At 39.3% G+C, this 14,440-nt stretch overlaps 1 protein-coding gene and 1 long non-coding RNA gene across 7 annotated transcripts in view; one reads left to right on the plus strand and one right to left on the minus strand.

The window, feature by feature from the left end:
- nectin1b (nectin cell adhesion molecule 1b) overlaps positions 1 to 13,379 on the minus strand; it is a 229,031-nt gene extending 215,652 nt beyond the window's left edge. For all 6 annotated transcript variants that reach the window (XM_007569929.2, XM_007569928.2, XM_016680660.1 and 3 more), the window contains exon 1: positions 12,695 to 13,379. In XM_007569929.2, the coding sequence (XP_007569991.1) occupies positions 12,695 to 12,746 (52 nt within the window). In that variant the 5' untranslated portion in view covers positions 12,747 to 13,379. The remainder of the gene's footprint in view (positions 1 to 12,694) is intronic.
- On the plus strand, positions 13,204 to 14,207 carry LOC107838421 (uncharacterized). Its single transcript, XR_001664479.1, has 2 exons — positions 13,204 to 13,296; positions 13,374 to 14,207. It is a non-coding gene; the product is annotated as an uncharacterized LOC107838421 (long non-coding RNA).
- The last annotated feature ends 233 nt before the right edge of the window (positions 14,208 to 14,440 follow it).

Below are 14,440 nucleotides of genomic sequence, written 5' to 3' on the forward strand. Positions count from 1 at the left end.
CCCCCTTTTGTATCAAGTGCTATCCAAGCCAACACTCGGCGTGCGCCATCCTCAAAGGGAGAGCGAGGAAACCGGAGAGAGGAGACGGGGGGGAGAAGAAAGATAGAAGGTGGTAGGTGCACAACCAAGATTTATAGAAAGTAAACGAGGGAAATGAAAGGATTTTTTTTTTTGAAGGAGATAAGCTCTGAGACTTGGGAGAGCTTCAGTTATGTGGCACCATGATGGAAATTTCAGGAACACTTTAACTGGAAACATTTTTCGTAGCCGCAGACTAAAACGCTGCAAAATTTTAGAAATGCTCAAATTTTCCATTTAGAAATGTCCTGCAAGTTATGATTAAATTTGAGCTCAACTTCAGATGAGAAGATGTCCAGCGATGGAGTCTGAAGGCTTGCAATGACACTGATTAGTATGAATTTTTAAAAATATTTTCCCTAAAATTTTGGACATAAATAGTGCAGTTAGGATTTATCAAACAACCAGCTTCAATTTACAAAAGTGAAACATGTCAAGAAGATCCAGGATGATATCAATTTATGGTTTAATTTGACTGAAAATTTGAGTGGCATTCCAGTTGTGAGTTTGAATCTTTGACATATAAAAAGAAACATGAAAGTTTATGTATCTGAAAAAAAATCTAAAAATGTATTAGTGTAGATCATCAGTCAAAACCACCCAATGGAAAATTGGCCAATTTATGTAAATAAATTAAAGTAAACTTCCTATTAATTATGTAAAAAAAAAAACTGTAATTTGATTCACTTGTTTCAAAAATGTGCTGTTAATAAATAAAACTTCTTGTATATCCATACATCTATTGTTACCAGATTGCAAATATTTATTTCATTGTTCATGTTAGACTTCTATAAAAAAAAATGCATCAAAGCAAATTTGATGTGGAATGTAATGACAATATCTTATTGCATTTCATATCTACAGCAAAGTACATTTAAATACACATCATTTACATGTAAATTTATCCTCTGTAATCATTTAAACCAGAACAATAAATAACGTGTGTATACATTTTCCTGTCACACCGAGTTGGTCTTTGTTTGTTCCATTATGTTTACAGTTCACTTGCTCATGTTTTATTTACTGTCATGTTAGATTAGCGAAGCTCTGACACAATGAGCGCATCGCAGTGAGCGCAGGGCAAGCTCACTTTCTGAAGCAACTGCTTCATGCAATGCAGGAAAGGTACAGATGTTTTATAATTTAATCTAATTATAATCCAAAGATGAGCAAATTCATAAAAACTACTAAGTAATTCAGTTTATGTTATTCTACTTAAATCCAGTTATGTACAGGCTTTTCAATCTAATGGATATCTAGCAAAAATGAATGCATTCCAATTCAGTTTAGTCACTGAGAAAGCACTGTGTTTGTAGAGCTGCATCCAGCTGATGAGATGTGCTGCTTCATGACATTGTGACCTTGAGAAATGGAGATAAACTATAACTTTGAGACGTCCAATTTCTCTATGCAGAAGTTACATAAATAAAAACTATTTTCCACAAAATGTAATCAGTGTATTATATTTTAGTCAAGGTTTTAACTTTGACCATTTTTTTATGATTTTTCTTCTACATTTTAACACCAAAAAGCATTTAGAAATATATTTTTTGTCTTTTCACAAATAGGATAATAGCTTTAATAAATTCTAACTGAATTCTAAAAGAAATCTGAGGAGAATTAAAGTTTAGAGCAGATATGGTCCTCTGAAACTAACTTGTGTGTCTTACAGCTAATAGTTAGCGAATCATAGCGATTTTCTCACATTGCTTGAAATTCTTCATATATTGTCTGATTTTTTTTATCTTTTCATTACAGGTTGTGAAAAACATTTTATTTTTACTCGAATGACTTTTGGGAAACGCTGGCGCAAATGCTGAGTTTAGCATCATGAGCGCAGGAATGGCATTCCTGGATTTTCTGCTATGTGATCACTAGCCAATAACGTGTCAAGTAGCATGGCGGTTTTTCCCCAATATGTATATTGTGTGTGATATTACAATAGCGAGTTTGCAATGCATTTTCCAGGCTTATAACAAATATACACACAAACTAGCTTTTTTTAAATGTTGCATGTTTCTTCAATGCTAATGTAACCAAGACAAGCTGCTCTGTCATTTTGATATTACCCCTAAATGAAAGAGAAAACTAGCTTGAAAGAAATTCATTTTTATCAACCTCAGTTTATAAAGCAGCGGTAATGCATCTTGTTTTAACAAGACTTGGCTACTTATAGTGGTGCTGCTGCTGCCAAAAATACATTAACACACTGAAAACATTTAAAGTCTGCTTGATGCTATACCATTGTGTAAAGGATTTAGATTTCCAGCTGTAATCCAATATACAATAATATCCTGCTGAAATACATTACAACAGATTGACTGTAAAATAACTCCGCTGCCACTAATTTCCTGTTATTTCACCCTAGAATAATTTAATATCAAAAACCATAAAACAGAGGCAAAGTACAGAGTGGCTATTGTTCCCAGGAAGCATCTTGTATCTAATGTTTAATTTACAGCCTGTGCTGGTCTACTTTGTCAGCCAGCTGAGCTGATTTATCAGTTTGACTGAAGAGAGTTGAGGCAGAGCTGCAGGCCAGCTCTCGTCAACACACTGCAAAAGTCAGCATAAAATCTAACAGAGACAAACAACGGAAAAAGAAACAAAAAATAAATAAATCACGGCAAAGAGACACCAACTGGTTCGTCTGGTTTTAAAATGAAGAAGCTGCGAGAGAGACGGAGGGCTGCCCAGGACGTGAAGAACCGATCACACCGAGTTAACAGAACGTGCAATGTTTCCTGTCACGCTAATTACAAATTTAATGCCTTTGGCTCGGCTCAAAACAGAGCAGAGAAGACCGTACAGGATCCATTTCCCCCCCTCTATAGTCAGACACTGCGGGATGTCCTCAAAATGCTTCCTGGTACCTCTTTGCTCCTTAATGGGGGAACATCGGCCCGGTTCGTCGCTGTAAACGGACTTTTTCAGGCTGTCACAGGGAAAGGTGGGAGCTGCAATTACTAGATCCCCAGTACTTTAAAGGCATACAGCTTCAGAGCGAGAAGGCTGGGAATTATCCTCTCTCTCGATCCCTGATCAGCTCGTGACTAAATGTCCTAGTTGTAAACTCTGAGACAATGAGCAAAGAGTGGTACACCCCTATGGCTTCTTCTCCTTAAAGCAGCCAAGCAGAAAATACAAGACGACTGCATGGAAAAAGAAAGAAAGAAAGAAAAAACGATGCAGTGAAAGGCTGCGTTCTTCTTGCACGGCAGCTTGGAAAAATAAAGAGATGGATGCGGCTTTTCTGAAAAGGAAGAAAATGCTTTTAGTGGAAATGACCAAGCAGTAACTATAGTAACTGAAGAGAGGAACTGAACAAGTTAATGGTAAGACGACGAGTTGATCCGATGAGAACGGCACCAACTGTGACGAGCCCTCCAACACGCAATATTTACATTCCCATCAGAGATCTGCATCTGATCAAGTCTGATCAAGACATCAAACTATCTGACTGATGGGAAGAACGAGACAAAGCGAGAACAGTTAGTCGATCCATTTCCAGTTCTCAAGAGCAGAACAAGAATTTAACCGTTTAATCTCCTGACAAGGATCAGCTAAATAAGGAAGAGACTCGATCAGAAAGGCTCTGGGCTGTATTTGAGCCCTTCCATTGATTTTCTTTGCTGATGCTGCGATTTGAATTGAAACACAGGAGAAATTCTAAGGATTCAGGGTGTAGGATTGCGGCTGTAACTTGCTGATAGATGCGTTGTTCCTTCCTGATCCGACATGATGGCTGTCTGAGGTGATGGAAAGGGAGCAGGAGAGGACGTCGGACAGACCGAAAGCCAAACGCAAATGCCGGATTTGATACCAAACTCTATGTAGTGACTAAAAGGTTTGGTAACCTTAGAAGGCCGGGAGAAAGTTTACTGCTGATACTCGATGAAACTTCCCCAGCACCCTAAAATAGCTACGCCCAGTACAAGTGATCGGATTCGTGCCACTTCGTTGTCATTCATAGAAACAACAGCCAGCTAAATAAACCTCAAAAGAGCTTTAAAATGCCAGGTTTTTTGTGAGGAACACCATGGTGAGTCATTCAAACACATTAAATGGGACATAAATTCTGTCCAAACCGACTGGGGGGACAAAACGGGTCGTTTCCAGGGAGAACTTCAACAGTAAAATATGAGTTATAATCTGGTTGCATTTGTGCACACACAGTTCTCACAATAACAAATTTTGCTGGACAATATATTGTCCCAGAAATGATTGCGATAGATGATAATGTGGCCATTTTGTGACCATTTTCAACTGATATAATAATAATAATAATAACAACACCCTCTCAAAGACATAAAGAAAACTTTAGAGAACATTAAACACTGGAACTGGCAAACCTTTTAGATATCCTAAAGAAATAAACAAAGCAACCGAAACTACAATAATCAAAGTCGCCGTATGAAGTCTCTGTAACCAGGAATGTGTTTTCAAATATATTAATCATCCAGCTTAGACAGGAAAAACAGGAAATATTCCCAGGTTGGGGGAAAAAAGTGCAAACTAACAACTTCTTACTGGGTGTCAAATGTTTACAGCGTTTTCAAAATGCTGTATTTCGACATCTCGCTAACGATTGTTGTCCAAATGGAAATTATCCAGCTAATCTTTATTCATGTTAATTAAGTGACTTATTGCTTGTTGTGACAGGCTTACGACACACCCTTAAACCAAAACAAGCGTCCAATTGAAGCATTCAGTTTTCTTTGGTAAGAGTTAGCTAAAATCACACACATTAATATTTTATCACACCTTCTCCAAATGCCCCAGATTTTGAAGACATCTTTTGCCAACAGGCCCCATTTCAGGACCTACATCCTACATTTAGGATTTAGTTGTAGACTAAATGATTCATCTCAAAATGTGACTGTATTTATTCTGGTGAAGCTTTATGTTTCTTTTGTGAAACAAAATGATGCTGGAAAATAAAATCTTTCTTCAGCTTCAGCTGCCTGAAGGTTTGGGGCATAAAGTGACTTTTTTTTAGTTCAATCAACTAAGCCCAAAGCATGATGCTGCCACCACCATGTTTCACTGTGAACATAGTGTTTCAGAATGAAATTTCTTGGTTTACATGCGAAATGTTGGGTGATTTTTATCTATTTTTAAATAACCCCAGACCCTGATAATGCCACTACTGTATTTCACTGATTATGATGTCAAACACACATTTCAAACATTTTTGAAATGTGTGTTTTTCTAAGCTGACTTTGACAGAAGAAAACCGTCTTAGTTTAACATTCATTCAATCCTCCACATGCAAGGAATGCTCCATTTTGTGATAACCTTTCCATTATTTAGGCCCAGTGCTCCTCTCCATGCTTTATTCATCTATTTTGTGATACGCAGTCTTCATGCAGAGACCACAGGGGTAAGCGATGATGAGAATCATGAACTCAAAAAGAAAAGAAAAGAGGTCCCTCTTTGATCAACTAATTCAGTGTATAGAATAAAACTTAAAAGAGAGGAAACACAGCTCCTGTAATTAATGAACAGCCACTCTATGTCTACAATCACCACAGACAGAATAAAGGAAATCGGAGCTTTACAGAGACACTTCATGCAGTGTTCTGAGGGGGATTTGCCAAAGAGCTGACAGTAGAACCACAATGAGCTAAATGCTGTGCGAGATGAAGTTTGAGTGGCCAAGTGCCTCCATTAGCTCCAGCAGCAAAAGCGAAGCTTAATCTTCTGTCAGCTTCCCTCCAGCTAGTCTCCCAGGACTCACAGCACTCTCACCCATCCATCACCTCAGCGGGGACCAAAGGGAGTCTCCCCAAAGGGCCGAGGATCAAAGCAATTTGCATTCAAACTAAAAGCCATCAAGGCCCCACAATCCGCAGAGAGACACTTTATTTTATGATATCATCCAAGAGGAAAACAAAAACGCCACGGAGAACCAATTAGAATTTCCTCCGCAAAGAGGATAAAACATAAACAAAGTGAAAACGCTAATTATAATGTGACTTATGACTCCATGACATGCATGCAGGTGACAAATTAAAGGGGAACCCTGAGCACATGATTGGAGAAACAACAAGTGCAGATGGATGCATGCAGGTGTGCCGCACGCTGCAATTACACAATTAACTTCCACTCATGCGAAGAAAAATACAAAACGGGCCAAGTTCGTATCACGTTAGAGAGTGGAAATGTGACTGAAGCGTGAGGGCTGACATAGGAGTTAAAGTTAAAAAGTCAACTGGAATGACTTTACTTTCTAAACACAACTGTATGGTAGAACTTTGATGAAATCTGAGGGAAATACCACAGAAAATAAAGCGTAGAATATTAAAAAAGTGTGAAAACCACAAACTTCTGGGATCTTGTGTGATGGAAAATGAAGTGGCTCATAAATGTAAAGTGATTGAAGTACAGAGATCCACAGGTCAGGTTGGAGAATCTCAACCATCCTTACTGTAAAACATGGTAGTGGCAGAGTCATGCCATGGGGATGTTAAATGAAAAATAACCTCATGACAAGAACAAAAGACCTGGCTCAACATCCCAAACCATAAGGCCAGAACTACAATGGAATGGTTCAGATCAAAGCTCATTCATGTGATCAACTGGCCCAGTCAAAGTCTAAAGTCTGTGGTAAGGCTTGAAAATGTCTCCTTTCAGCCCGGCTGAGGATGAATTATTTTGCAAAGCAAAGTTAGTAAAAATCTCAGCGTCTATGTGTGCAAAGTCAGCAAAGACATCCTGCAAAAGATCTGCAACAGAACTTTATTAAATGTGCTGAACTTTGTGAAGGTAGCAAAATGTGAGCCAGTTCAAGGGGTGTGAATACTATAGTATGGGGATTACATGAGTGAATCAAAGAGAGACGCTGTTTTGCTAGTTTTTCACAGGTGGGTAAACACACCAGCCGCCCGAAACGGTTAGTTAATAAATAACAGGGAAGGATAATAAATGTGGCAGGACTCGACATGAGGCTCTCATTTGGTGGCTCCAGATGAGGCGGTGCCCATTTTGCTGGCAAATTTCAGGTCCAAGTTCTTTTAAGCGTCCATCTTTAAGCACGGATGAAACACTTTCCAAATCCTGATGGGAACGGCCTCCTTCCCAGCAAAGAGGCACGAGGTCTCCTCGAAGGGTTTGATACGGAAAAAAGATACGGAAAACATGTTGGGCCTTTTTATTTTTATAGTGACCGTATCCCAACCCAACCAGGGGAGATTTGTTCAGATGTGCTGGACAGAACCTTCATCAAAGAAAAAAAAAGTAAGGAAAGAACTTATCTAGGAGAAGTACACATGAGTGTTCCCAACACTTGGAGAACTAAAGAAGCCCTACATTGGTTCAGCACTCATCACCAAACATCTATTTTTTCCCTTTTCCAAAAAGAGCTTTTAACTGTCCTCAAAGTCCCTCTGCTCTCAATCGATCCATCCAACTGTACTGTGTGACATTCCCAACACAAAAGTGCTTTATACGCTTCAAATGAGATTACAAAAAACAAACAGTTGCTGCAGCACAGCATGTGACCATTTGTCACAAGTCAAAGTTAAGTGCTGTGTGTCAGGCTTTCAACAACAAGCCCAGAAATCAAGCTGCCCGATTCTTCATCGCTTCCGACAACAGAGCAGTGGCTCGGCAAATCCAGCAGGAAACATCAGACGCCGACTTACAGCTTTTATGGGACATCGCATGGGAATCGAAACGAGCAAATAGTTTAGGGGTTAGTGACATGAAAATAAATGCAGATGTGTGATGAAGCTTCCAGCTAGAGGAACTCATTTGAGAGAGAAAGAGAGAGAGAGCAGGAGACGTGTTGAACAAACTGCAGCAGTCTGCAGCAAACTCAGTTCACAACGTGACGAGCCACAGATAAATCCCTTTTCATACTGAATAACAGCATATTCATGGCATTCCCTAACAGCTATATCGAACTGTAAAATCCACAGATGTTATCACTGTTATGGCTGATGACCGATATTTACCAATATTTTATGTATATTTTTCTAGCTTTTCTAATCTTCTCTCCTAATCCTCCAGAAACAAATAGCAACAAGGTGAACATGAATATCGCTTGTTAATAAACATGCAAATCCAACTGATACCAATGTTAAAAAATTACTAATATCGCCAACAACTATTTTTTTAGTCCTGATAGTAAAAATGCGCTACATTTATTAGCCAACTACCAAAAGACGGCTATAAATAACTATTCTTAAAAATCTTGTTGCTTTTTCACATGTCCGTATCTCTACCACAAACTTTAATTTGTTTAACTGGCATTCCCTGAGATAGACCAACATAAATCAATGCCTAATTTTGAATTAGAGGGAAAAAATTGATTGTTTTATAAATGCCCTACCTTCTTATGAGTCATTTAAACTCTTGCATAACAAAACGTAAGTTTGTTGGAGAACAACAGCAGCATCTTGAAGACCAGATGGGTTAATGTTGACTTTTGGCAGAAGCTTTGGATGTCTCCAAAAGTCCTCTGCTCAGCTGACATCAATTATTAACTTTTATTTTGGCTCTTTCTGACAAAATACGGTAAATTAAATGTCAACATTCATATCCACACACCATGTTACATAAGAGTGTCATACTCTCATGATGCCATTAAAGCTTCATAATAGGGGACAGTGCTGTGACCATCACATTGTAAAAAATGGTGACAGCATTTTGTTGGTGGTAACATCAAGCATCATGCCTGCATGCTGCTGCCACCACCGTGTTGCTTTTTTTTTTTTAAAGGGATTGGAACCAAAAACGTTTTACAGGCTGAAAAAGAGTTAAGACTCTAATCATCCAGCCAGAGATAAAACGAATGGTTTAGATTAAAGCTTTTCCTGTGATGGAATGGCTCAGTCAAAGTCCAGACCTAAATCCAATAGAGGCTCTATTTATTTAACGATCTATCAGATCTGACTGAGCTTGATCTTTTTGGCAAAGAAGAATGTGAGGGGAATCAGTTTCCAGATGTTGAAAGCTGGTAGAGACATAGCCCAAAACCCTACCAACTTCAGCCAGAGGGAATGCTGTCTCTACAAGGAGCTGACTTCAGGAGGACAAACACCACACTCTCTTCTAATTTATTTCTGTAAAATGATTTGAAAACCAAACATTATTTGCATTCCAATTCACAGCTCTCCACTCGTTTCAGTCCCACTGAAATACATTAAAGTTTGACAAAATGAGAAAACGCTGAAGCGGTATGAATACTTCAGCAATTCACTTTGATTTCCCAAATGTGAAGCCTTTCTAATATGAATAATATAAGTCAGAGAATACTTTTACACCACTGCTCATACCTACATCAATATAGGCTGGAAGACCAGCATGACCCTCCAAAGGAGCCAAGTCATAAAAAATAGACACCTGGTTGCTAACTCAATTCACATCCAATTAAATATCAGCCTGGAATCCTGGAGAGACCGAGCACTGATATAAGAATGCAGACCGGAGCTGCTGCTGTTATTCACAGATCTATTATGCTCACTGTTCCTTCCATTTGACAGTCTGTTTGGCAGGCAGCTCTGAACATTTCTCCGTTTACGAATTTGGACCTGTTTTGTTTTCCACAAATGGCTATTACCATGACAAGCACAAATGTCTCCCAACCCCTGGATGACTGCAGCAGGCTTCTCTGTGCTGCTATACATTCACTTGTCTCGACCTTCTCTCACTTGTTTGTGCTTTGGTTAAAAAAAGAGGGGGGCTGAAACATGCTGTATATCAATTAGGCCATCAAAGACAGGCGGGCATTTATGGTATCGCCCTTTAACCTCAGGGTGAAAGACCGAATTCTTGTGTTTGCATGTCAAAAGAAACGGGTCCTACCAACTCATGTAGCCAAAGAAATTAAAGTCTCTTCTCTCCCCAAAGATATCTGCAGACATTAATTATTTAGCTGCTTTGGTATCAAATAAAGAGAAGGATATAAACATGAAGCGTATTTATACAGCGTCTTAATTATGCCTCAATACCGGCTCCTGCTTTACTTGAATAGGAAATTTCCAGGATGCTTGGAGGGCACTTTTTGAGACATTTCCTGCACACTTGATTGAACAGCTTCAAACGATTTCCACCACGAATCCCAAGAGACCCAGCTAATCCTGATCTTCTCCACAAGCAAGGGGATCATCTCAATATAAATCAGACAGCGCGTTTGATCAAAGTATTCAATCAGACTTAAACACATGACCCCACAAGAAGCCTCGCCGCCAACAAGGTCAGAATCTCGATTGTTCTCAAGCTACAGAAAAGGGAGCTGAACGAGGTAAAATATCCCAAAAGGAAAAATTTATTAGACATACAACGGGGATAATGGAAACCTCACGTACAAACAGCAGCCAATCGGGGGGAAATCAACCCATCAGTGTCGATCAAAACATCATCTGATATTTCTTGACCACACTTGACCTTCTTCCTTTTCTTACTTGAAATTGAAGCTCCAGAAATGTAAGCAAACCGGTAAAACTTTCGACTAAGCCTTAAATGCCCCCTTAAGCATAATGGACCACAAACACGTACGCACATGTCTCCTCGTGGGCCTGTTTTGTTTTCCAATTAGAGCCTGTCAATACAACCTGAATAATGACACTCCTTCCAATGAGTCTGATGGGCCTATTAGGCATGTGTGGAAATAATCAGAGTCACTTTGTGCAGCATTAATGTCAAGATGATCAATGTCAAAATATCACTTTAGTCATCCACTTATCAGCTATCGCCCCTTCAAACACACATAAATGCTCTACAACAAAGGCATCTTAGAGGGACTTAAATATTAGTCATTAAAATCTTGTAAATGTGAATAAAGTATATGTAAAACACAGTGTTCAGTAAATTATCAAATTCAAACTTGAGCAATTGTATTTAGGTGATGAAGCCTGACTAAATATTTTTGATAAATTTAAGGAAGATGTCATAATTCATTTGCTAAGGATTGTGCAAATGTTTAAATAGGTTATATATGAATATGAAATCTCAGAAAAAGTTCTGTTATTTTTGTTGGAGCAAGGGTTTAACTTTGTATCCAACAAAGTTTTAGCTAGTTTAGTGACAGACAGTGCTAATGCAAAACTCACACTGGCTAGCAAGCTAAGCTTCTTAATCCTGAGGGTGTTTTTAATATGTTTATATGAGCTGTATGAACTAATATATCAATTAAGTAAAAGTTAAGGACTAAAGATTTGTGGCTGAAAATAATTCTGTGTTTGAGCAAGGATTTGAGTTTTTATTTATCCAGTTTAGCAACAGGGCTAATGCTAAAGTCAATCTCCCAAGCTAGCTGAGCTTCTTAACTGTAAGGCAGTCATTGCTAATGAACAGCACATTTTATTCTGACATCTTCTTAGAAGAGATTTAAAGTTGATATAATTACAAACAAATTTTTAAAGACAGAAGGCAAACCAGAAGAGCACATTTAGCTGAACATTAATTTAAATTTACATTGTTTTTGGAATTTAACTGATTTCTCTAAATGTGTTTAGAAATTATATTTCTATAATTTCTACTCAGAACTTTTATTTAAAATCGATTCAATTTAAATGTATGGAATGTGCTACAACAAATCAACTGGTTTATCACTTTGTTTTATCAGTTGTTTTCTCCAGAACTGGCATAAATCAGACTGGAAGACAAATGTCATTCTTTTCCTGAAAACAGTGTTGCCACCCACCATGGGGCTGGGTGAAAATTTGCATTTGGATTTGGTATTATATCTAGAACCTGTATTTTGGAACATGTTTTTTTTTTTTTTTTTTGTGGTCCCTAGAGAAAAAAGCAGCCATTTGGCAGACAAGAGAAAACTTAAAGATAAATGGAAATCATTGTTTGAATAGTTCCATCTTCATCTGTAGCGTGAGTTTGTTAGATTATTCATTTTTTTAAGTATTTCCCACAGTTCATTTATTTATTATCTCCTATTTTTGTGTGCCATCTTTAAATCCCCTTCACTCACTCCTGGCTCTGCTTCCCACCTCCCTCTATGTGACAGCAGCATCATAAAACACCTGAAACGTATTCTGCCTTTTGGGCTTTGACAGGTCACCTCAGGACTATTACTGCCCCCCATTTGACCCCCATTTAAAAACTTTGTGGATACGCCCCTGCCCTAACAAAATCCAACATATCACAAATTAAACCCCCTCCCCTCAAAGATTCACCTCATTTGATCTAATTTTGATTGTTTGCGTTTAACTGCAGAATAAGAGGCAAGAATAACACGTTTCAATTATCATTCCACTGCACTGCGTGTCGCCCAGTGGCCATTAAAATGAATTATTGGGAAACTTAAGGATGCCTTGGCCTGCATGACTCGCACATATCGCCATCTGCCTGCTGTCCTGGTAAGTTCATTATTTGGCAGCCCAATAAGTATTCTGCAGCCGTTTTTATTTTGAAGAGGGCTGATTTCTGAGACAGAGAGAGACAAAAAAAAAAAAAAAAAAAAACACTTTCCAATTTTCACCTCACTAGTCTTAAACACCTTGTTGCCAAAACATGCAATCACATCGATTCGCACCTCCAATATATTGGAGTGATTAAGAACAATCATCCTGCACACACGCACACTGAGACGGGAGGTCATGGTGAAACAAGGCAGAAGATTCCCTGCTGGTGTCTGTGGATTACTGCGGCTTACCTTGGACCTGCAGCCACAACAGGAATGCCAACATCCCCGCGAACAGCTCCATGGCACCTCAACTATCCCGGTGGGTCTCTTCTGATAACCTGAGAGCGGGTGGACGGGACTCACTCGAGGCGACAAAGAACACGCATGCAACTTCTGCAAATCCCACTTCGGCCGCAGACTGGTCTACCTCTCCCTCACTGGGCTACAGGAGACTTTCGCAAAACTACGTTTTCGGCGGCGCGACTCTCCGTGCCAAAGCATCAATTTCACGTCTGCGACGAATTCCCCCCCGCTGGGTTGGCTCTGGAGAGTTTGCTCTGGATGGGGTCCCCGGAATGAGATCCAAGCTGATACAGAGTTCCAGTTGAGAAAATATCAGGCGACGACAGAAAGCGCTGTTGAGTTCTCCTCAGAGGGACTCTTGTAGTTTAACCATCCAGCCTTTGTTGCTCCATCCACCGCTGCGGCTGCTCAACTCTCTCTCTCTCTCTCTCTCTCTCTCCTTCTCTCTCTCTCCGCCTTCCTGTATTGTGGATCAGAGGTAAAGTGGGCGGGAGGATCTCGATCGATGCTGCGTTGGGAAGTTTCCAACACTGGGAAGGCAACTCCAAGTATGTGGCCGTTTATTAAAAATAATAATAACTTCCTTAGAAAACTGACAGTGCGCCTAACGGATCACGCTTTCCAGTTTCAGTTCCGCAAGTTACAAATTCCTCCGGTCTGCAGCAGACTGGGGAGGGAGAGAGCAGCACAGCACAGCCGGCCGATGAAGTTGCAGTGACTCTAGAGATCTCTATGCGCGCTCTTCCGCACTTCTCCCGGAATATTTTGGGGACATGAAATGCAGCGTTGCTGGTCCCGCTTTGCGCAGCGCCCCGCAGATCTGCCACCACAATGTGTTGCCGACTATCGCTGACGCTTTGTTAGGGATCGGGTGACGTTGGTGCTGGGGAGGAGCCTGAACTGTCCTGCAAAAATATTACAGCGAGCAACGGAGCCCTAACTTCAGGCTGCACATTTAGTGTAACAGCAAAGGGACATACTGAGTGAACGAGTAGGAATTAATAACATTGTAAAGTGAAGATGTTAGCTGTTGTGGTTTTTGTTGAGGGGTTTGGGGCAGAGGGGTCTGGCACACACCCAGGGCAGCACATTCTAGGGGAGTCACAAGCACCCAAAATGAATTTGATATTGTTTACTTGCCCACTGGGGACTGAGTGTCCCTGATTTGACTTCTTAGGAAGTAGAGAAACGATCCATGTTAATTTATCCGTTCATCATTTCATGCCTTTTAGTTCTGGTTATTTTACACCTTTTTTAGGCCTGAAAATTAACCATCAGTCACATAACATTTCATACCGACCATGCATGCATTGATACCTGCCTTGGAAACTTTTCATAACCCCCAACAACCACAGTTTAAAGTTATTCTGTAATTTTACTACTACACTCTTCCAATTTATGTAGCTGCAATCTAAGGTAATGTTAAATAAATCTAATAATATTAACAAGGACACATTGATTTTTGTGTTTTTTGTTTTATTTTCTGGCATATTTTCTGAAATTGGCTAGCCTACACAGAGAAAAAGCTAAATAAATTGAAATTGAATGGAATTCAAAGTTTCTAGATAAAATGTACAAATTAAATATGAGATTTCAGAATTTTAATTATTTTTATCTGAATAAATTAGTAAACTAAAGTCTTTTACAATGAGTGAAAAATACACATTTAAAATCGGAAAGTATGAAATGGAA

This window comes from Poecilia formosa, unplaced genomic scaffold (genome assembly GCF_000485575.1).
Source record: "Poecilia formosa unplaced genomic scaffold, Poecilia_formosa-5.1.2 Scaffold252, whole genome shotgun sequence".
In the NCBI taxonomy this organism is placed as follows: domain Eukaryota; kingdom Metazoa; phylum Chordata; class Actinopteri; order Cyprinodontiformes; family Poeciliidae; genus Poecilia; species Poecilia formosa.